The 24,000-nt window shown below is 38.1% G+C and overlaps 1 protein-coding gene across 7 annotated transcripts in view; it reads right to left on the reverse strand.

Moving 5' to 3' along the window:
* The window catches only part of FAM227A (family with sequence similarity 227 member A), a 1,098,330-nt gene that overhangs the window by 684,097 nt on the left and 390,233 nt on the right, over positions 1-24,000 (reverse strand). For all 7 annotated transcript variants that reach the window (XM_044067984.1, XM_044067970.1, XM_044067965.1 and 4 more), the window contains one exon: positions 21,720-21,818. In XM_044067984.1, the coding sequence (XP_043923919.1) occupies positions 21,720-21,818 (99 nt within the window). The remainder of the gene's footprint in view (positions 1-21,719; positions 21,819-24,000) is intronic.

Below are 24,000 nucleotides of genomic sequence, written 5' to 3' on the forward strand. Positions count from 1 at the left end.
GATTTATGCAATGGTATTCAACTCTAGAGAGAGGACTTTAAATTTGTTTTCAAAGGAGAGGCATTTGAGGAAAAAGTACTTTTTTGGGGGTTGAGCATGAGTTATGAGTTACAAATCCATGTTTCAGTTGCTATTTTGTTATTTATATGAGTAACTTACGCTTTATGAAACCAACGAAAGAGCAGCAGGAAAAATCAAAGGACTATCATATCAAACAGGCAAAAAAAGATCCCTTTAAAATACAGTTAAAGCAAAAGACATTTATATAACAAAACTACAGGTACATTGACTTTTTAATACCTCTACAGAGCCAGCATAGGGCACACCATAAGAAAAATGAAAGTAAAGAGGTTTGATTCTCTTTGCCTCCATTTGCCTACTGTGGGACTCTGAGCAAGTCACTTAACCAGACAATGCTCCTGTGTCACTACTGAAAAGGTGGCGTAGGGGTATTTATATCCAATATCCATTTAACAAAAAAAGAGCCTTAACAGGATGTCTCCTGACTTACTGCTTCTTACAATACCGAAAGTGTACAATTTCATTCAACTTTGACATCTAACTTCTCTAGTGCACACTGCAGTGTTTAGGATAAGCCATTTTTTTTCACCTTGCCTTCTCTGAAGTAGAGGCCAACAGACTCTGACTAACAAAGTTCGCAGATGACTGCAAACTCTGAGCCATTATTGAATCCCCACATGATGTGGATACTCTACAAAAGGGCCTTACACAAACAGATGCTTGGTGCCAGAGCCATGGACTCAAGCTCAATGCCAAGAAATGTATAGTTATCCCCTTTGGGAAAAAACATGCACCCATGAATTACCACATAGGTGGCAGTACACTAAACACTGAAAGTGTGATAAGGGACTTAGGGACACAGGTGGACAGTGGTCTCACCTTCAATAACCACATTGCCACAACAGTCAGGAAATCCTTCTATGTGGCACACCTCATCACTAAGGGCTTTTCATCCAGAAAAAAGGAGGTTATTGTCCCACTGTACTCATCCCTCATTAGACCCATTATAGAATACAACACCCCATTTGGTATGTACGTCTCAAGACATCTGCAACAACTGGAAAGGCCACAGAAATACCTCACTAAAAGAATCACAGGCCTAAAGCAGATGCCCTATGCTGACCTCCTTAAAAAACTCCAGCTATACTCTGTCGCATATCGTCTACTCCGAGGCGATCTCTGCTTAACATACAAGGCCATGTCAAACCCAGAGCTTGTCATCACGATAAACAAAACATGCTGGAGGGATAGATTCCTGACCCAGAGACTCCACAGACTCTGGAACAGACTGCCCATACATACTGCCCTCTTCAAAAGGAACCTTGATGATTGGATGGGAGAAAGGCAATTCACCCCAGGGATCACGTCAGTCGCCCTGCTAGACAGGGGTCCAGGGAAGTAAATAGTGTGGGAAGAAATAGCCAGGGAATTGTTATGGCTAGGCTTGTATAGACCCTAGGACCGACCTATGAACCTATGAACCCTTTATCTATAAGTCAGATACATTTAATGGAGTGGGAAGCATCAACTAGAAGCGTTAAAAGTTACAGATGAGATTTTTTATATTAGTCATAGACTAATAATATTTCATTTATTTTTGAAAATTATTTTAATGGAACAATACCAAATTCTAGTAAAGTCTGGGGTATTACAACACTTTTACCATAACCTTTCCAAATAGGAATTAAATAGATGGTGTATAACAAGTATTAATTCTAGGTCTCTCTCTGTGATTCTTTTATGACTTAAAAATATTATGCCAGATCTTGCTGTAAGACTTTTAGTCTTTCTGAAGCTTCACAGTGGTGAACTCAGAACCACAAATGACTACCTGATCTTGTTACTTTTACTATTTTCTGATAATACATACTCAGTCATAATGGATTTCAATAATCCTTCCCTGATGGCTAATTACATAAGTACAGTTAGGGAGAAACTTCAAGTTTGATTCTTATCATCAGAAGATGATAGTAAATCTTGTTTAATTATTTTTTTCACAGTGAATTGTTTTTTTTTTCCTATTTTCATAACACACAATTCTCTTTCATAAAACAGACAAAACAAGAGTATAAGCTTTAACAATCCACACATGCTAAGAGGATCATGTCAGTGTCATTAATTGAACTGTTTGGTTATTATAGCCCCGGACAGAATCTGAAAAAGGTCCTCTGGGTCAGCTTTCCACCTCTATCAACAAATAAAATAAAATGTCACAATGACCATCTAGAGAGTGGGACTGAAAATGCTGCAAATTAGTTACCACAGCTGTGCCTTGAACTGAACCTACCATTACAGAAATTCAGATATAGGACAGGGTACAGCATGCTTCTTCTCAACAGTCCCTGAAAACACAAACTGATGACAAGCAAATGTTTTGTTTCAACATATCTAAGAAAGATATGATTAACCTTATCCTTTAAATAACTGCAATTGTATAAAGTTCAACCAACAATCCTATTTACAAAATATATTTAATGATGAGTCATTGCCCAGCACCATATGTCTTCAGCCATTTCAACCTGTGCTGTTTAGTGCAAATTAGACATCTGTTAATGGTATAGTCCTACATAATAAAAAAAAATACTTTCCTGTTTTGTTCCCTTTCCTTTTACAGTAGTTGTGGCTTCTAGCAGAGTAATTTTCCTGTGTTCCTTAAACCATTACACTGGTAGCTCTGTCCTGTGCAATTATTCATGAAAAGTGATATACAGTTACTCCCTTAATTTCTAATTAACATTTTTACATCACCTTTTGAAGGGGGTTTACATTGGCTAAGACAGCTTTCAGCATCCTGAGGTTTGGCTTCTTAACATTGAAAAGCACCAATCATCTTTCTTTATGCAAATAAGCCTTCTTGAAAATGTTAGCAAACTGAGAGGTGAGGATAGGTAAACAAATGTTGGAGATAGAATGGAAGAAAAACTGGGAAGGACATTCTCCATTTTTGGTTTATTGTATGTAAATTCCCAGTCACTGTGTATAGCTCTGCAATTATATCAACCAATTGTAGAAGTACGTCAAACATAAGAGGATTTATCCTGACTCATTTATTTTGCTGCATTATAGTGTCCATACTGTAGATCTCATTCAAACACAACCCTTCCAGTGCATAATTTTTTAAACATGTTTATTAAATCACAACTGCAAAAGCAAAATAGTTACACATACATTAATAGAAAAGAAAACAAACCACAGTAACATTTCCCACTGTTTGCACGCTGTATATATTTTGAAGAATCATTAATTCCAGTATTGCATAGATTTCTCAGTTCCTGTCATTCTTTAAACCTGAGCTCGCTCCCTAATTTATCTCCTTTATAATATTCAGTACTTCAGTCACAGTTGGTTTAAATTTTGATTTCCATTTTATACTAATTACTTTCTGGCAGCCGTTAGCATTAAACTTAGTAAGGCCTTACTATATCAAGGCAATTTTGGGTCCCAGATCAAAAGAATAATCACCTATGAATGCAGACACACACACACTCTCACACATACACATACTTTACCCCCTCACTACCCCCCAGTACACTCCCAGGCAGACATATGCACACAGACATACAGCCACTTGCATACAATCACACACCACCCACCCCACTTTACCACTAAACTCCCTAGTACTTACCTCTTCTGCAATGGCTGAACATGGCCTTTTAGCTGTGTTCACTACTGCAACGGGATAGGAACAGCCATGCTAATCTTCACGGCTGAGAGATTCTGTGAATCATTCAGCATGTAGATGCTTTCTTGGAGGCAGATCTGGGGCAGAAAGCACACAATTGATTAGCATATGCCTTTCCCCAGACTGCCACATTAGCAATGTAGCATAGCCACAGAGATAGTCTGATGCTGTGTTGCATATCTTTGTGCAATACCACCATATTAGAACTGTTTCTGAATTCCAAAAGGTTACCTTAAGGTGACCCTTATGAATTCTCCCCTTGTCTGTAGCTTAAATGAAGGACATTAATCTAGATATCCATTTCTGTAGAAATTGGAAATTATTATCTTAATTCTATGTAGAATGTGATTGATGCATTTTTACAACCCATCCCCACCCCAGCAGCCCAGTATACAACACTACATTAACCTTGACTTTCTTCAGTCCAGCTGTTTTTTAATTTTGTTACAATATAAAGCCTGTATATATTAGAACTAAAAAAAGTGATTGCTTACCTTAATATCTTTAACATGTACACCAGTCACTGGTAAGATTCCCCACCTCTCCTTTAACATACCTCTGACTGCACAATATTGAAAGCTACTTTATAATGCAACATGTAATTTACATCGTGAATTTTTTATACATGGATTAAGAACAAAATTGTTTTACTTACAGTTACTTCATTCCTTTTGATGCCTTTTTAAACATTAATGATATAAAGTGGAGAAAATATTTTACAGTTCACCTACCAGTTGAACACATTCAACCAAATTCCTGTCTTTTCCCAGTGACTTTTTCTTAAAAAAACATGTTTTATGTCTATTCCTATCTCTAACTGGATTGATACTTTATAATTTCTCATTTACTCACTAATTTCAGTGTTGCTGGTCTTGTTATTGATCAGCTCCATCTCCTAACATCAGACTCTGGTTCAAGTCCAAGGTACTACTAATTCTCCTAGTCAGCTCCTGTGCTTTTTTCTGTATCTCAAGGATTTGCCTTTGGAACAATGGAAAAGGTTTCACTGGAAAAGTCTCTGTATGTGCATTATTGTGAGAAGAAGAAGCAGAGTCCCCTTCTGCTTACTGGCTTACTCTCTGTTGGATATAGTTTTTTTATTTCAGCCTTAGCCTGATCTGCATCAAAAATATATAAGTGATCCTTCAGGAAAACTGTTCTGAAGAAAGTTGGGTACAGAAGACATCTCAACATTCCCTGATTGCTGGGATAAACTTTCTTTTCTTCTGCCTCGTGTGTAGAAAATAATCATTTTCCACAAACACTGTATTGTCATCAATTTTAATACTTTTCTCTTCCGCCACAATTTTGCCATTAGCAACTTTTTCTGCTGGTATGATTGCATCTCTACTATTGTAGGTCTTGACTGCTTTCTCATGGTCAGATATAGAGCATATAACCAGTGTGTCATCTCAGTTAACAAATCCTGCTGTGGAACCCCAGTGCAGTTGCTTATTTGTACTTTCATAATATTAATGCATTGTGTTCCTTCCAGTTTCTGAAGTACAGCTGAAAATCTCCTCATGTCTTTTCTGCATGCACTATCTTCTAACTAAACTATCTTTTGAAAACAGCTCTTTTTGAGAAGCCTCATACTCAGACAGCTTTTTCTTTACTTCATCTTCTGATTTTTACAGTTTTATCAGGTCATCTGAATAACTAATTAAAGCGTATCCTAGCTTCTTGCCTTTTATTATTTGAGTTAGTATATTCTTTCAGCATTTCACTTATTTTAAATACCTCTGAGTGCATTTGATTATTTTTTTCCTTTAAATTACTGGAAACTATCTCCTGTTCCAAAACTAAAACTTGAACTGCTTATTGATGAACAGCTGCAAGATTCTTCACATGCGGTGTTTTCTCTTCTCCTTTTCTGTTTGATTTTCTTTCACGTTCTCTAAATGTCATCTTTGATGGCATCAAATTTTACCCAAACAGACATGTTCAATGGCAATTTTTTACAGTTTCCATTTTCACACTGGGAGAGCTCAAATAAACCTGTTGCTTAGTGTACAGCCATCTTGGAAGTGCATCCCTTCCTGTGCCTTATGATAATTACCTTATAGTTTATAGTATTATCTATTTGTTCTAAATTGTTTCAGGAAAGGCATTCCAGTTTTATAAACAGACAAAACACAATATAGATTTCAACAGTCCACACATGCTAAGAGAATCATGTCAAAGTTAATAGTTGTGGGTCTGTGTCCCTTGGGCTTTGTGGCAGCTCTTTGTTAAGACTATACTTTGGCCTTTACATTATATATTGTGCCTCTTTTCATTGTCCTTTCATGTTAGATTACTTTTAGTTAGTAATATTCTCAATGAGAAGACCAAAACAACATTCAATTAATTCTTCCCTTCCAAAATCACTTCAGTGTTTAGCTTGTATTCACTCACAATTGATAAACTAGCAGAGTAAGCAAGCCAGAAAAAAATGAAGTGACAATTCTTCATGTTTTTACTTTGTTATCACAATTCACAATACAAGGAGAACCAGTGCTAAACAAATCCTGACAAGCAGGAAAATCAATAAACTCCAACTAGCATTGAGGAATGAGCAGTCAGCAAATGGATGTTAGAAATTGTTATTGAGCCAAACACACAGAAACACAATTAACTTTATCACCGCATTTTCATCCCACAGACTGGTTTGAGGGACTAAAACACAGTGATAAAGTTAATTGCATTTATGTGTGTTTGGTTCAATAAAAAATCATAACATCCATTTGCTGACTGCTCATTTCTCAGTGCTAGCTGGAGTTTATTTCTTGTCAATATTCAAAGAGTGGTGCTGCATGGCTATAATCCACTGCTGAGCATGCGCTGTTTTTTTCTTTTTTTTTTGTAATACTGTTAGCTGAACATGCCTCCACTGTATCATAACTTTCTGGTGTGTTTCATATTCAAGTGGTTCACCATGTCTGGAACATTTGCTTACAATTTTTTGAAGACTTTGCATCTTCTGAAAAGCTGTTCAACTTTTCTGCAAGTAAATGCAAACATTTGTCTTTTTTCTCTAAAACTTTGAACATCTTGCATTTATTTTGGCCACAGTTATGCTCTTATGAAATGCAAGAAGTCCTTTTCTGAAAATAAAAATCTGTTCACCCTCAAAAAAGATGCTCCGGGAAGTCAATTATTGGCTAGAGTACTACTTTATTCTGATGTTCAGCAAAGCTTCCAAAAGGCTACAGACTGGCTCTATTGCTTTTATTAATGCCATGGACTTATATATATGCCCTGCAATTTATTTCTGTTGTTTAATAGTTGCCTTTAAGAGCACTTTTTTTGGAGGAGTGAACAGTGAGTCAGTATTCTAGGGATATCATGCATACCATTAAATCTCTATTGTTTGATTCTAAGTATGCCATTATTTTTAAGCCCTTTAAGTGAAAGTTTAAGAGATCCTTTTCCATTCTGTGCCTACAGTTCAGTACCTCACCACATGTAGCATCTATATAAGACCTTTTTGTTGGGATTTTAACTTCATTCAATTCTTCTATTGTACTATGAGCCAGAAATTATCTTTTGATTTGGGTGGTCTTTCCAATTTGTCTACACCCTACTAGATGTTGAAACAGCAATGTTGTTTTATTTTAGCAGCTGCAGGTCTCTAGTTTGACAGCAGTTCATCAAAGACCAATTCAATGAAGGCTGTTTGGCTGAGAATGAAACAGCAAATAAGGAACTTGTCAAATGTTTTACATGGGGTGTCTTTGCCCCCCCCCCCCACACCATAGCCATGATTCACAGCCAGTGCTTACCATACCTCCTAATGTAACTAACTCTGGATTCATCAAAACTCATTTTAAGATAAAAATCTTTCGGCAAGATGCATATTTATAGTCCTTTAAACTCAAACAACTGGACATTATGCATATGTTTGTCTTTCAGCTTTTTCCTGGTAACGAGTCGCCACAGTGGAACTCCGGTCCGCTAATGATTGGCAGTAGATTTTTATGAAACGCCGTGGTGCCAGCTCGACGCCCAACCTTCAACGAAGGCATGCCCATTTATGCATGCATGTCTTTCAAACGCTACCCAACCGTGGGGAGGACATGCAGATTCCACACAGAAGGCACTCCCAAGCCAAGTCAAGAATCGAACGGGAGAACCTCTTGCTGTGAGGTAACAACGCTACCACCGTACCACCGTGGCAACAATGGACATTAAATTCTGGTTGATATGACTTCAGAAAATCATGAAAAACATGGTACTTCATGCTGTGGGGTTCTTATATTATCATAGGATCATAGGAAGTTACTAGGCTATTGGCCCTGAGGTCCTTAGAAGCCTATCCAAGAATTTAGCCCATGTTCCAACAAGTCTGCACCCTATGCCACTGTCCAGCAGAGACATAGATGGAATCCCAGGGGTGTATTTTCTGTTCCCCCATCCTGTTATCCAGGTTGCGCTTAAAAAGGTTTAATGAGGTCCTCTGCTTTACGTGGAGAAGGAGTCTATTCCACTAAAGGGGGAGTCTCTGGGACACAAATCTGTCCCACCAACAAGTCCTATTTATGTCACAGACCAGGTTGAGGTCTTGTGTGTGGGTTACTCGAGTGGAGCTTGACTTATAGAAAAGCAGCAGTCCTATCAGGGCGGGGTCTGAAACTGCTTTGTATGCCAGACAGAAGTCACCTCTGAGGAGTCTGTAGGAGACAGAGTAGAGGGACAGGGCTTTTAGCTTATCTGTGAAGGGAAGATATTTGAGGCCCTGGATTCTCTGGGTGAGGAATCTCTGGGGTCTCTCCAACTGCTGCATGTGGTTTGTGAGGTACATGCCGAAAGGGGCATTTTATTCAATAATTGGTCTTATAAGGGAAGAATTCAGGGATGTTATGAACATCTTGTCCCTGGATTATATACCCTTACTAATGAGGTGGGCCATGTTGAAAGCTTTCTGTACAATGGAGGCAATATGGTGGTCAAAAGTCAGTTTGCTATAAACCTGGGTTCCCACGTCCCTTATGACTGATTGCATGCGTACTGCCTTATTACCGATGTGATAATTTGTGGGAATGTCATTCTCCCCAAAAGGGACGATGATGCATTTTTTGGCATTCAGTTTGAGGCCATGTTTCTGGCACCAGTCATTTGTTTGGGTGAAACCCTCTTGGAGGATGTCCACATCATTAGGGGAATTGATGACAGCACCCAGCTTGCAGTCTTCTGCAAACTTGGTCAGCCATAGCCCACTAGATTTCTCAGAAGTATATCCTAAACAGCAGAGGTCCTAAGACCAATCCCTTGGGGACACCATTTGTTATGGGTCTACTACTTGAGGTGGCTTCCCCTATTTTGAGTAGGCGGGTTCTATCTGAGCTAGTTTGCTACCCGTCTGGTAACATATGGATTGATGCCTAGTTGAGAGAGTTGATCTATTATATCTGAGTGGGAAATAGCATTGAAGGCCTTGGCCAGGTCAAGGTAGGTGGTGTGGACTGTCATACCCTCAACTATGGCCTCGGTGACTGTCTCAAAGAAGTTGACCAAATGTAAGTCATGACCTCCCTTTGACAAAACCAAACTGTGTGGTATCAAGTGTCTGGAGGTTGCCAATGTCCTTATTAATGAGGTCCACAATAATCTGCTTCATGGCCTTACAGATCAGGCTAGTTAGGCTGATGGGTCTATAATTTCCTGGATTGGTGGATACTCCATCTTTGTGCAAAGGGATGACAGTAGCTGTCCTCCACTTGTCTGGGACGAAGCCGGTACGCAGGCTTTGGTTGAATAGGGTGCCTAATGGTGCTGCATGTTCCTGCCTGAGTTCATGTAGGATGCAGTCTGGGATGTTATTGGGTCCCATGGAGGCTATATTTTTTGCCTTTGAGAGGGCAGTGATGACTTGCTCCCTAGAGATAAGGGGAGGGGGCAGGTACTGGGGATGTCCTGTTTTACTGATAGGGGGCAGAGGAGTAAAGTTTTTACTGAACCTGTCTGCCAGCAGGTTGGCTATATCTACAGGGCTTGTGTATGTGGTGTCCTTGACCACCAGTTCTGACCAGATCTGGGTGCTCCCCTTGAGATTGCGGACATATGTGAAAAAAACTTTAATACTGTCTTTAGTGGATGTGGCCAGTTTGGACTCGAAGTTTGCTGTGGAGGATTTCACTAGTGCTCTTATTTGCTTGTTCAGGCTAAGGAGAGACTGCTTCCAGTTAGACACCTGCTCCTTCTTGGTCCTGGACAGCAATTTTTTTCCTTTTATTATACAGTTTATTTATTGTAGATGTCCACCAGACAGGTTTACTCTTCCTTGAGGTGGAGGATTTTGTCCTGTCTGGTATTCCTGATTCCATGCAGCTATATAAACACTCATATAGTACTTTGGTGTAAGTTTGGACATATGTGCCAGTGGGTCTATATTACACGATCAAAGTTTCAAAACTTGGAATCTGATATGGTCGACACCATATAATCGAAGTTTTGAAATGTCAAAAATGTAATAAAACACAACAACCTACAAAAACAAACAATTTAAATGCTCTAAGCAGAGGGGCAAGCCCCCCTGCACCCCCCACACCCCCGCTACTTAAATATACCAACTCCCAGATCGCACTACAGTGCAGAAAAGGGAAATCTTCCCTTTCTGCATTGTACGGAGATCTCCGTTAAAAGATTTGAAGTTTCAAAACTTCGATCATATGGTGTCGACCATATCAGATCCAAAGTTTTGAAACTTTGATCTTCTGATATAGACTCTGTGCCAGTTTCTGTGGAGGGGGAGGGGGCTGTGAAATTTTTATACTTTCCCTCAGGAGGTTGAAATTATATTATGTTATATTATATTATATTATATTATATTATATTATATTATATTATATCAGTGGGAAATGTAAAAGTCCAGTATGAAACAGCAATGCAAATGGCATGGAAACATGTCTACACCACGCCAACATGTCTGGTGACTGGATAGTGACACAGATCATTGTAACAATAATATAATCAAAACAAAATCATTGCTATTTTAAATTTTTGGTGAGTGATGAAGCCTAGATTAAAAACACTTTTACCACTCATTTCCAAAGGTGTGTTATCTAAGTGGACTTTTGCATTTCCCATTTGATAATATAATTCATACAGCAAATGACATTGTGTTCTAGGATGTTTACTATTAGCACCCTTTATTATGATACCAGGTTACTGCAGTAGTTAATGATATAGTCAACCATATATTTGTAAATGATTTGAAAAACATTTCTCTCTCCACATTGTATTTCCAACACTTGAGTTAAAAACTACCTGTAGTGATGCTATATTTTCCTAAGCTGTGTTTTCTTCAACAGCAGACTCAATCACCTCAGTATATCGATACAGCGCCAATAGTCTCACAGATATCCTTATCTAACATTGCCATCTACTGTTGGATCCTTACTTACCTGCACAGTACAGCAAATCAATAGTCAGTTTTCAAATTAAATGAATAGGCATACACCACACTTCAGTTATAAACTGATTTTGTGTTGATCAATGGTGTAAACACGCACAGCTCAAAACTTAATACCTCTTGAATCTGACGTATCAGCAGGCAAACCAACCACAAGAAGTAGGAATGGCATTGTTTTAAAAAGGTAAGACTTTTTTGATAAAAAATGCTGTTTTGTAGTACTCTATGGCAATGCCATGAGCAAGTTATACATTTGTCTATAGTTGGTGGAAGGGCTGTAGTCTGATCTTTAATTTGCCTGTGCCCTCATAAGCAAATAACACTCAATTAATGGGTAAAATAGTTTATTAACAGCACACCATATTATAATGCATTATTATATTATGTCATATTATTAGCAGGACAGAAGTGTTTTCTTAGAAAATACTTACATTTTTTTATTCTACTCTTGAAATTCCAATGATGCATTTTTCTTGATTTATATTATATGTTTTCTGGGCACATCAGCATCAGCAGCTTCATACAGGATATATTATTTAACTAAATATAGCTTCAACTTCAAGTTCTGGTTTACTTAACTGCTTATATATAAGCACCATACAATAGAAGTAAAAACAGTACTAATTAAAAGACACAGACAAGACGAGGTATAAAACACTAAATAATTAAAATGGAAAAATGTCTCTAAAAGTATGATTAGCATAAGAATAGTAATTGGAGAGATGCTAAGAGCTGTTACTAATCAAAAGCAAGTTCAAAACATTATGACTTAAGACAGTATATGTCTTGGCCAGCAAGGTAGTAAATTGCAGGCATTTGGCTCCTGGAAAGCAGAGGCCTGAAGGTTGAGTATTCAGGTGATGCCCACTGAATATATGATACTCCCTGGGAGGCTGAACACGAGGACCGAAGCAGCTGATGCAAGATCACTTGAACCTGAAGACAGGGTGAACTCAGGACACATAGGGCTGCATACATACAGATAATACATTTGTAGATGATATACCGTCTAACAGGAAGCCAGGAAAGCCCATGAAAAACTTGTATAATATGTTAGCTATCGACATATGCAAGTAAGGGGCAGGCTGCAGAGATCTACACAAGTTGCAGGCATCTGATTTCTGTTTCCAGAAGTTCCAGCTGTAGAAAATAACAGTAGCTGTTGTGAGAGGAGAGCACAGTATGTATCCTGGTAAAGAGATCTGCAGAAGGAGTAAAGTGCTTAATGAGAGAGATATGCCTGAAATGGCAACAGGAAGATGTAATGACTGATTAAATCTGGTCCTTTAATGTAAACCTGTGATATGTAACCACCCCAGGTTATACACCCTTGATACAAAATGTAGTTTGTCATCAGAATAAGTAACACTGGGAGATAAAATCAATGCCAGGGAATCCCTCAAAGTGGCATAGATTACCATGGCAACTGTCTTGGATGTCTTCAGTTTCAGCCAATCATCAAACATCCAGTCATGGATGTATTCCAAGCTTTTTGAAAATGTATCAGTGGCTTATATAAACTGCTGAAGAAGAAGAGGTAAAGCTGAGTGTTATCAGAGCAGAAATGGTAAAGTAATTCTCTCCTATGAATAAAGTCACTTAAAGGAAGTGCAAGTATTGAGCCCCGTGAGACACTGCAGTCAAGAGAATAAAGTACAAAGGTGTTAATCCCTGAGACCACTCTTTCAGGTTTTTTCCTGAAAGGTACAAATTCAAAACAGTACCAGTAATGCCACAGTAGTGCTCTATCTAATCCAGTAAGGTAGCATAGTTAGTTGTATGAAGTGACAATGAGAGATCAAGTAGAAACAAGACTAAATTCTGACCCCGATACCTTGCCATAAGGAGTTCATTAAAGATCATTGTTAGGCCATCTTAGCACTGTGTCTTTCCTGAAAACTGGACATGAATGGATCACTTATGTAAATATTTCTCTAGTAAGTAACTAACTGTGCATAAAAACACCTTCTCAAGAACATTAAGTGTAAAGGTTGAGGCTGAAAAATACTTATTCAGACCACTGGAGTCTCAGCCAGCCTTTTTTTCAGGACAGGAGTAACCAATGTCCCATTTACATTTGCTGGAAGCATCCCATCCATAAGAGACGTGAGGGCAGTCTAGTACAAGACTGGGTCTAGTTCCTCTAGACAGGAATTACTCTAAAAACACAGCACAGGGTTCCAGCTGGCTTCCTATTGAAATTGTTGAGACTCGCAATACTGAGTCCTGCAATGGCAAAAAAAAAAAAAAAAAAAAAAGGAAGGAAAGGGACGAAAATACAGAACATTAAATTCTGAATATTGCTCTTCTCCTTTAAACTTTTTTTTGTTGTGGGCAAGTCCCGTTGTACCTCTGATCTCAGACTTGGTATATGTAAGTCCAGACTTTTGGTAATTCAGTCACCACATCCTAGGACTTTGCATTGTGAGTCTTGACATTTCAAACTATTACCATTCCAACCCACCAGTATTGGTGTCCATGCTGGAAGTGAGACAGAGAGAAAAAAAATCAATGTAATCTGATAAATTTCACACCAATTCCACTACAGTGATATCTCATAAGAACCACTTTCAAAGTCCCGGTGTGCACCCTGTCTCACATCTGCTCTGATCACAAGTTTGGTGGTACATCATACTTTTGATTTAGTTAAAAAAGTGCTGAAGTGAGACAGACTAGAATGATCCCATCACCCAGAAGAGTGCTGCTGGTTCATTTTTTGCAGCAGATATTTTCCGGGATAGATACAAGTACTTCTTCCAGGATGTCTCTGCGTAGTAAGATGAAAAGTGACTGTCCAGAGCCATCTTTATCTCAACCAGGTCAGTGCACTGGCACTTGCTCTCTGTCCTTTAGCCAGCAGTGTGAAGCTCACAGAGATCACAATTGAACTATTTCTCATGTAGAACCAGATGCATTAGTTGTAGGGTCAGGATACAGCAAGCAGCTGATGACTTGGTTATAGGCTTCTACCAAATCTGCAGGGTCCATGGCAGTGCAATCCTGTGGCCTCTGCATTACATGAGACCTACATCTGAGGACTCCATCAAGGTCTGATCATCTATGCTTTGAATAAAGGAGCAGCCTAGCAAGGTGACTGGTTCTATCACCACATCACTGGTGGTAACATGAGGAAGAAAGACCAGGTCCAAAGTATGCCTGAATATATGGGTAGCAGATTATCACCTGAGAAAACATGAACTCTTTCCTAGTACAGAGGAATTATTTTGCAAAAGCTACTAACTGTTCCTCAACCCTTATATTGACATTTTCAAAGAATAAGGCATCTGGGAGATGACAGTTCCAAAGAGACAAGGAAGTTGGAGAACTCCTAAGGTAACATCCTCACTTTACTGGACGGGCAGTAAATGATGAGGTACCAAAAGTTTGCTCCTGCACCCACTGCAATATGCCAAGGAGTTGGTACCTATTTTACTCAATGGTTGAATGACAACAATTGCAACCTTGCTCCTGGCCTGAGCCAGTCATGGATACTGCATCACAGAGAACCCAGGGGTACTACAGCCATGAGAATAGGAGAGAATTATTGTTTGACCAGGTCTGTGTGATATCACCATCACCAGTGCCTCGAGAAAGCATGTCCCACCTGCCTGTCCCTGATTATAAGAGGGATACACAGGTTCTTCATGCTGGGCAAGGCTGTATCTATCAGTATGAAATTTCACCCCATGGTAGAAACCACTGTGTACTGGGATGGGACAAACCCCAGTCCCTAGAAGTCCCAGGCTTTTAATTAGCTATTATTACTTATCCATAGATATTAATTCAATTATCTATTGTTTAACTGCAGCAATGAATAGCTAAATAAATCAATCCAGTTATGTACTGATTGCTGTTAATCACTTTTTATTGTTTAATTGTAGCAGTGAATACTAATGAAATAAATCCGGTTTGATACTGGTGATATGTACTACTGAGTTCAAAAATTGTCTCTGTGACTGGAAGACAAAGATATGGAAATCAGTACTGGGCACTGTTACTCCAACTTGAATCTTCTTTGGTGGCATTTTTCTTCATTTTTTCCAAATGGATAAAAAAAGTTTCTTTTCTGCTTTTCGCTGTGCTAGATCCACAGGCAGGGTACATCCCCATTATTTCTCTCTGCTGATGACTGGCCTCCTTCTCAACATTTGCCTGTTCCGTGGATCGCTCAGAGTTAATGGGTTTACTAAAGGAAGCAAGTACAAATCCCATGCAGAATGGTTTTTAGTAACACAATGAATCAGCAGTAAAAAAAAAATCACTGTCTTTCTTGTCTTAAAAACTAGCTGTTTTTTTTGGCTTCATGTTTTTGATGATTCACGCTGTGTAAATTATATCATTGCCTTCTTTATGACTATACAGAATCATTGTTAATGGTAAAAAAAAACCCCACCTCCCTCACTTGCAGTAGAGGATAGAATATCTGTATCTGTAGATAGGGTATTTTTGTTGTGATTTTTGAGTGCCTGAAAAGGCCATCACAGATATTCAGTACAATACTAAACCTTATACAATGTCCTGAACACTGTGCTTAAACTTTAACTTGCTGAATTATCCATTGAGCAATTATTCGCTCATAAAAATATATTTAATTAAAATGTTCATATTGTCTGTATGAGATGCCACATAAGCAAGCAGAATGGACGGCACAGACTTGTAAGGTTTTCTTCTTTATCTTGATTTAAGCACATTCCATAAGTATCACCATATTTCTGTTTCCCGTATTTGATATGATAATGTTAGACCCTTCATATCTATTGCTTAAATAATACACATAAAGTTATGTATCTTAAAATTAATGCCTTTACAAGTGAAAGAAGATTTCCTCATCAGCCTTGAATAGCCAAGAAGAAAGTTAGCAAGTTATAAGAAAGACATGTTCTGTCAGACATTACTCTAATTAACACTTTTAAATTTCCCACCAACTGTCAATGCATTTAGGAGTTGAATGGATGCAGTTTGTATCATTTAAAGAAGAAAGTGTCTGTGATTTAATATGGAAATTAATTTAAAAAGGGTTGTCTAGAAGCACAACAATGCAGTTCATCTAAATTTGTATATATTAAGCATAAACAAGTAATTATCAAATATAATACCGAACAGGTAGTAAAACCTAAACAGAAATGTCATTTATTTATTTTATTTATTTTACATTTGTTGACCGGGCTAGTCTAACTGGACATAAATATCCGTTTTCAGTAGAGGCCCGGGGAGAAAAGCTCCAGTACAGGCAATAAACAATGATTTATTACATAAAGCATAATATGAGTAAAAACAATACAAGGTAGAATGAAAAATATGTTTCAACACAAAACACATAGTAAAATAGGAGATGAATTTATACTACATACTACTATGAACTGCTTTTAAAAACAGTAACAGAAACAAATAACACCAAAAAAAGTTAACACAGGCAGATAAAAGATTTCTGGTAAAGCCTAATTCTTAGATATAACTCTAAAACTCTTGAAAGTTATCGTGAGTAGCTCAGTAAGGGGGGAAATGGGGGTAAAAATAGGTGAGTGAGAACATGATTTCAGTCGAGATTTGCACAAGGACACAGCCATTGTGTTTTGAGATGTTCTTTAATGTGTTTTTTGAAAAGAGAGGTAGAGTTTTGATTAGTTATTTCTTGTGGGAGTTGATTCCAGATTTTACCTATGGAATTTGAGAGTAATGCATCCCCAGCTTTATTATGTGATTTAGTTAGAGATACTAGGAGTTTATTAGCAGAACGGAGTGTGGCTAGGTTTTTATATGGTATGATCAGTTTTGTAAGGCTAGGGGTAACATCAGGGTAGTAAAGGGTCTTATGAATGATGACTAGTTGTTGATAGAGTAAGTGGTTATTTAGCTCTAACCAGTTTAGAAGTTTGAGGTTAATACAATGGTGAGTTCGTTGGGGAGTAGCAGTAATGAATCTGGCTATGTTATTGTAGCAGATAGAGAGTTTGGTAGTGTTATTTTTGGATAAGTTAGTGTAGATAGGTGAGGCATAGAAGAGGGTGGAGATCAGGTGTGTTTGAGCAATGGTTTTTCTAGCTTCTGGGGTAAGAAAGGGTTTAATTCTGTAGAGTGTTCCAATTTTTTTGTTGACAGTTTTAATAGTGGTATTAATGTGTTCATCAAAATTTAGATGATTATCAATAGTTACACCTAGCGGTCGAGTGGTCTTATCAGGGTTTATACTGGTTGCATTATTTGAGGAGATAGTAAAGAGAGGTGTGGGAGATTTATGAGTGGGAGTAAAGAGAAGAAGCTTGGTTTTTTTGGGGTTAAGGAGGAGGCAGTGTTGCATGAACCAATTTTCGACATATTGAAAGACTGTTTGGGTGAGGGACTGGAGGGAGGGAATATTTTTAGCAGTGCAGATTAATGTTGAGTCATCAGCATATTGGATGCAGGTGGCTTGTGGTATATTCAGATGTAAGTCATTGATGAATAAAGAAAAAAGAAGGGGACCTAGGATTGAACCTTGTGGAGCTCCAATATTTACTGGGAGTAAGGAAGATAGGTTATTCTCCCAAAGGACTGCTTGTTGCCTGTTATGGAGATAGCTCCTAAACCACTGTAGTGAGTGTGGGCTAAGAGAATAAAGGTTAAATTTGTCAAGAAGAATATTGTGGTTAACCATATCAAAGGCTTTGGACAGATCTATAAAAAGTGCTGAGGAGAAGCAATTATTGTTTCTATTATTGTTTATGGAGTCAGAGAAGGAAAGGAGGGCAGTTGTTGTGCTGTGGAATGGTCTAAACCCATGTTGACAGTCGGCTAGAAGTTTGTTTTGAAGAAGGTAGTTAAGAATTTGTTTGTGAACACATCTTTCCATAATTTTGGCTAATGGGGAAAGTAAGGCAATAGGACGAAAATTTGCGAGTTCAGTTGATGAACCTCCTTTATGTAGGGGAATTATATGAGATATTTTCCATAAGGTGGGGATTGTTCCTTCAGTGATTGTCCTATTTATCAGTATGGAGACTGGATAATTGATAGCTTTAGCAGCTATTTGTAGGTATTCAGATGGGAGTTGGTCAGCAGATGGGGTGCAAGGTTTGAGTTTCTTAAGAAGCTTATAAATAAAAGATGTAGCAATGGGTTGAATTTGAAAGTTCTTAGTCGAGGGTACAGGGGTATTTGGTGGGGATGCAGTTGGTGTAGGTAATGAGTTAGCTAGGGATTGAATGGCTTCTGTGAAATACTTATTAAAGGTATCAGGGATCTGTGTAGCATTGTTGAGGTGAAAGCCTGTAGGGGTAGGAGTAGGTGCATGTCCTGGTTTAAGAAGTTTATTGACACTTGACCAGAATTTTTGAGGGTTTTTTTGACTACTTTGTTGCAGGTGAAGATAATATTCCTTTTTATCTCTAACAGTATCTTTTTTGGTGGCATTTCTTAATTGTTTGAAGAGGAGATGATCAGATGGACATTTAGTAGATCTCCATTTGGCCCAGATTTTATTTCTGAGGATCATTTTATCTTTTCTTTGTTTAGAAAGCCATGGAGCAGCTTTGGATCTTATTCTAGTTGAGTGAAAAGGGGCATGATGATCAAGGATCTGAAGAAAGGTTGTATTAAAGTAGGTCACTGCTTTATTTAGTTCAAGGTGAGTTAGTGGTGACCAATCACAAGCTTGTAATTCAGTAATGAAATTTTCAGGGTTAAAGAACTTTTTTGATCGGGATGTTCTTAGATTATGAGTAAGTGGAATATTCACTTTTTGTCTTGTGACATATGTAAGCATGTGGTCACTGATATTATCAGGAAGGGTTCCTGGAGTGTAACTGCTGGGGTGGTTGTTAATAAGGATCCAATCAAGAGTTGTTTCTTTTCTATTCTGTTTATGGAGTCTAGTAGGAGTTGTTATTAATTGCCTGAACCCATAGAGATTAATATGGTTAGTTGGGTGTTGGTTTGAACAGGTTATCCAGTCAATGTTAAAATCACCAAGTATTATGGTTTCTTGGTGTTGTTGGTTGGAAAGTGAGCTAAGTAAGTTTTCTAGAGTCTGAGTATTTTTACCAGGGGGGAGATATATACAAATTAGATAGATTGATTTGTTGTTGTTAATCTGGAGTTTGGTATATAATGATTCAGCTTTGGGGTCTGTTAGTGAAAGTTCATTATGGATGGTAAGTTGGAGATTGGATTTATAGAAGATGGCTATACCACCACCTTTCTTAGTTTTACGGTCATATCTGAGTATGTTGTAGCCAGGAGGGGTTATTTCCTGGTCATGAGTAGAGGGTTTTAACCATGTTTCTGTAAGACATAATATATCAAATGAGTGCAAGTTCAATAGTGCATGGAGATGATGAACTTTGTTGTTTATGCTTCTAATATTAAGGTGAGCTATTAGAAGGGAGTTAGATGTTTTAATACTTGGTGGAGGTATAGGATGTGTATTTGTGTTTAGATTAGTATTAGTGTAGGGACCAGGGTTTGGATGTATATCTCCATGTAGGAGGAGGTAATGATTGGAGTAGAATAGGAATTTAAGGATTTTGAGTAAGTTGTTACAATATCTTTTGTTAAGGTAGAATGTCATATGAGTTATTCTGTGGTATTTTGGTAGAAGAAAATTAGTGGAGCAGGTTATGTTACTGTGATTAAGGGTAGTGAGAAAAGAGGATGGTAGTGTTTGCTGGAGATGATGATTTTGTTCCTTTAAAAAGTTGTTTTCAAAGAGGGTGATATAGTAGGATATAGAAAGAGAGGCTAGAATAGTGGTAAAGAGAAAGATGTATGAGAGAAAGGGTTTTAGTGTAGGAGGCATGGTATTGAGTAAGTGTTAAGATGATATAGTTTGTGAGAGTTGGTCAGTCAGAGCCAGTGATTATGTAATAACCAGTAGTATGTGGTGTTTAAGAGAAAGAAGAAGTAAAAAACAAGACCTGGATAGAGGTTGTCAATAATAGTTAGATGCTGATAGAATTAGCAGGTACAAGGGGTAGCTTAGTCTAGGTAAAGGACAAGAAAAGTAGAAGAATGATTTGGAGGTGAATGTTAGAGGTGGGAGTAGCCGAAGTAGCAAGAAGTAGGAGGGGAAAAGGAAAGAGAGATAATAGCCAAGGGGAGAGCTTAAGTGATAAGAGGGATGGTGATAGGCTAGGGGATATGGGGGAGTGTCTAGAGAGCTATAAGGTAAGGACTCCCAGGGGTGGGTGGGATTTGGGGGTAGGGAGGGGAGCGGAGCGGGGCAGACACAAAACCATGCGAGAGCAAGTGGGAGAGAAAACAATCAGTAAGGTCTTCTTAAAGATGGCCCTGTCACTATATTGGTCAACATTTTTGTGGAAACCTAGGCCTATTTTTCCTGGCCTGCCCTAGCAAAAGTATTTTGTGTGTATCATTTGAGTAGTCATGTTGGATCAGTACAATGAGCTTCCTGTTGAGAGATACATTTTATAACATGTCTCATGCTGTTCTTGTGTGTGAGTGTGTGTGTGTGTGTGTGGGGGGGGGAACTACAGTTTCACTTGCAGATTGTAGGGACATTTCAATCTCTGTTTACTACCACTGTGGGGAATACACGTCCAGCCTGAATGTCCAGCCATGGAATGGAGCCATGAATTATTATTTATTAAAATAACTACTGACCTGTAAAATACTCAGGAAAGAGACTGCAAAATGGACTAATTAACTTACTAAAGTTTGGATATAATTAAATGTAATATTCTGTTGTCTTTATGAAACAATATCTTGCAAAGTTTGAGATTTTCTCTATAGATATATTATAGAACTATGTTAATGGAACAATATAGTTTAACGGGCAGCTAATCAGGGAGGTGCACAAAAACAGTTTCAGTGATGAGTGTTGATAGTGCAAATTCATTTTGCTGAAAACCACTTTCAGCACTAATGGTGTTTGCAGTTTTCCCCACTACAGTGCTTTTACAGAGTTAATATATATAAGACCTGGGATGCTTCAGTGTGATTGGTACAGAGGGGGCTTGTCCATCTGCAAAAAAAAAAATACTTTGAGGTTTACTGAAAGTAATGCCATGGTATTGTCACATACTGAAATGCCCTTCTGTAAGTCAAAATGAATCTATTTAATAAATACTGTGCATTAAATTATTTTGTAACATTTTATAAGTAAAGTTTAATTATTTGAAAAAAAAAATAATTCAAATCTTAGAATACATTATTTTTTCACAGTAATGTTTCAGTAAATACTTTTTCCACCACTTACAAAGAAACACTGCTATTCCAATAATGTTTTTGTGTGAACAGAACCTATAAATGTATGATCATATACTTCTTTCTTAATTTAGCAATATATCTCCATATGACCTCTTCTTTATGCTTGCACTTCAGCTAACAAGGACTATTTCCTGTTGTTTTCTCTGTAATGATTTAATGTTTCTGCACTATGGCTTATTGCTTTAATTTTATATAAGTTAATATTTTAGCGTGAGTAGCAAGGTAAAATGCCTGTAGTGCAATCTGTTTAAGCAATGGAACAGTGCTTATTTCTACTGCAGTCTCCTGATTATCAGCACTGGATGAAAATAGTGCAGTTGAGTATGAAACTGCTGCTAAATTCCCTTTATTGGAATTTGTTAAATGTTGGTAGATTACTGAAATTCATTATGCAGCATGAATATATACATATTGTCTTACCTGATACTTATATAAAAATATCCACCAGAAGGCATCAAGTAAAATTGCTCGTACTGTAGGGAAGTTGAATAGATTGCAAAACTCTTTATGATAATGATGCTACAAAACAATAAAATGGATAGAGAATGTTACTATAATACAACATTTTGTTTTCATACATTATTATAGACCATTCTAATATGTATATTATTTGCAAAAATAAGAGATAGTAAATATGCTAAGAAAAGGATATAAAGCAGTAAAGAAAGAAAGAACAGATGTGTTTCTTCCTTATTGTCTACTTTCAATGTCATTTCATTATATCACTGGTATAGATTTATTATTAGTTGGCACTGCTGCTGCTAATATTATGTGTTCCCTGTATGACTTACTGCATCCTGTGCTCAGTCATTTATCAACGTTGTCTTATTTTCAAATCTGTGACTGTGGCACTATACTGTATAAAGTAGAACTTCACTTTAGCTGACTATACATAGAAGAACATGCACGACAATAACTATTGCAGATCAGATATGACACACATGATAGACACTATTTATATGGAAAGGACTCCATGGCACAGAAGGATGGAGCTTTGACTGTGACGCAGGTAACCGGGGTTTGAATAGCAGCCCTGGCACTGGACAAGCTGGGTAGAGAGGAGGAGGAGGTAAGGGGCATGGCCTGCTCACCTCTTCCAGGGGGAGGGAAGGATTTGCACACACTCAGAGGCACAAGGAGTAGTGTAATCTCCCTGGTGGAGAGCGTAAAGACCAATGTTCATGCTGCAGGGGGAGGGTCAGAGCTGCCTGAAGGAAACATCCCTTAAAGAAGTGAGGGGATACGTTTTGTACATATCTGTTGCACGCCTCTTCCTGGTGCCTCAGTAGGAGCATGTGTGGCTAGGGATGGGAAGAAAACTGAAGATGTCTGAACCACCCCTAATGGCTGCATGCATGATGGCCCTTCTCCAATGGCTGATGCCTGGTGATAGGAATGGCTGCACTGATTTGGTGCAAGAGGATCTGATTATTGGTAGACAGTGGGGGTAAAATTCACCCAAAAAAGTACTGCAATAAAAAAGAAGGCATTGATAACAGTTCCATTTTACAAAAAAAAAATCTACAGAGTGATTAGAAGTGAATACTGCTGCTGTTTCTTGTCTTCTTACATAGCGTTTATCACTCAGTCTGAGATGTAGTTACTAAAGAGAAGAGTGCCAAATGCGTAGTCAGAAATGGAAAGTGCCACTCTTGTTCCTACAATACTTTATGTTCTGTCAAAACTAAGTGCTGTTTTATATATCAGTCCAAAAGAGTGATTCTGCTATACGTTTAAGGAACCTGATGGTGCAGACAATACATGAAGCCCATATGGGCATAATGAAGTGTAAAGAATGAGTTAGTCCTTGTGTTCTGGCTTAGCATGTTAAGCCAGACAGAACAGATGGTCCAGTCATGCCAAGAATAAAACATGTATATGAGGAGACAGCCAAAAATGAGATGATACCTCACCTGGGGTCTGACAAGCTGTGGAGCAAAATGGCCACTGAGATAACCCATTTCAAGAAAACCCAATATCTCATGAGCATGGGCTACGATTCAAAATACCTGGAGACTGTCAGAACTGCAGTTAACTTATCCCATTCTGTCATTATGGTGCTAAAATATTTTTTTGTATAAGATAATATCCTAGTAATGCTTTTATCAGTCAATCGGTCTTAATATGGCTGAAAGAAGTTCAAACAGTTTAATGTGGAATGGGAGTTTGGATACACTATGAAAAGTTATTAATTCCTTCAGCCAAAAGGGCAAGTAATTTGGACCATCCTGACAATAAAAACACAATGAAAAGGTGTGCCATAGAAGGAAAGCACTTGCTACTAAACTGTCCTAGAATACCAAAATACTTTCTTGCAGCTCGTTGAGTTGTAACCAGGCTATATCCTTATGGGGAGAAACATTATGAAGATATTACTAGCCTCATCTTAACTTCTGCAGATGACACGAGAGTCATTTCTCATAAATGTGGGAAGAGGACCAGGAGACACAAAATGAAGTATTATAGCTGAACTGCCATTAAGGCCAGGAATCTCCTTAAATTGGAAAAAAGTAATAGTGCAGGATCTTGTAAACATGCAGGTGAGACATGCAATGGTGGTACAGGAAGCCAATACTCCATTGCCGTACATAGTCCATGGCAGTGAAAGATATGTACTGAGAAGAAATGAGATATCTCCACCAAATCAGCAATGTCAGGTTCTAGGATGAAGTGCTTCCTGATGTGGTAAAACAGGAGGAAA

Source organism: Protopterus annectens, chromosome 1.part0 (genome assembly GCF_019279795.1).
Source record: "Protopterus annectens isolate FY-2018-M chromosome 1.part0, PAN1.0, whole genome shotgun sequence".
NCBI lineage: Eukaryota > Metazoa > Chordata > Ceratodontiformes > Protopteridae > Protopterus > Protopterus annectens.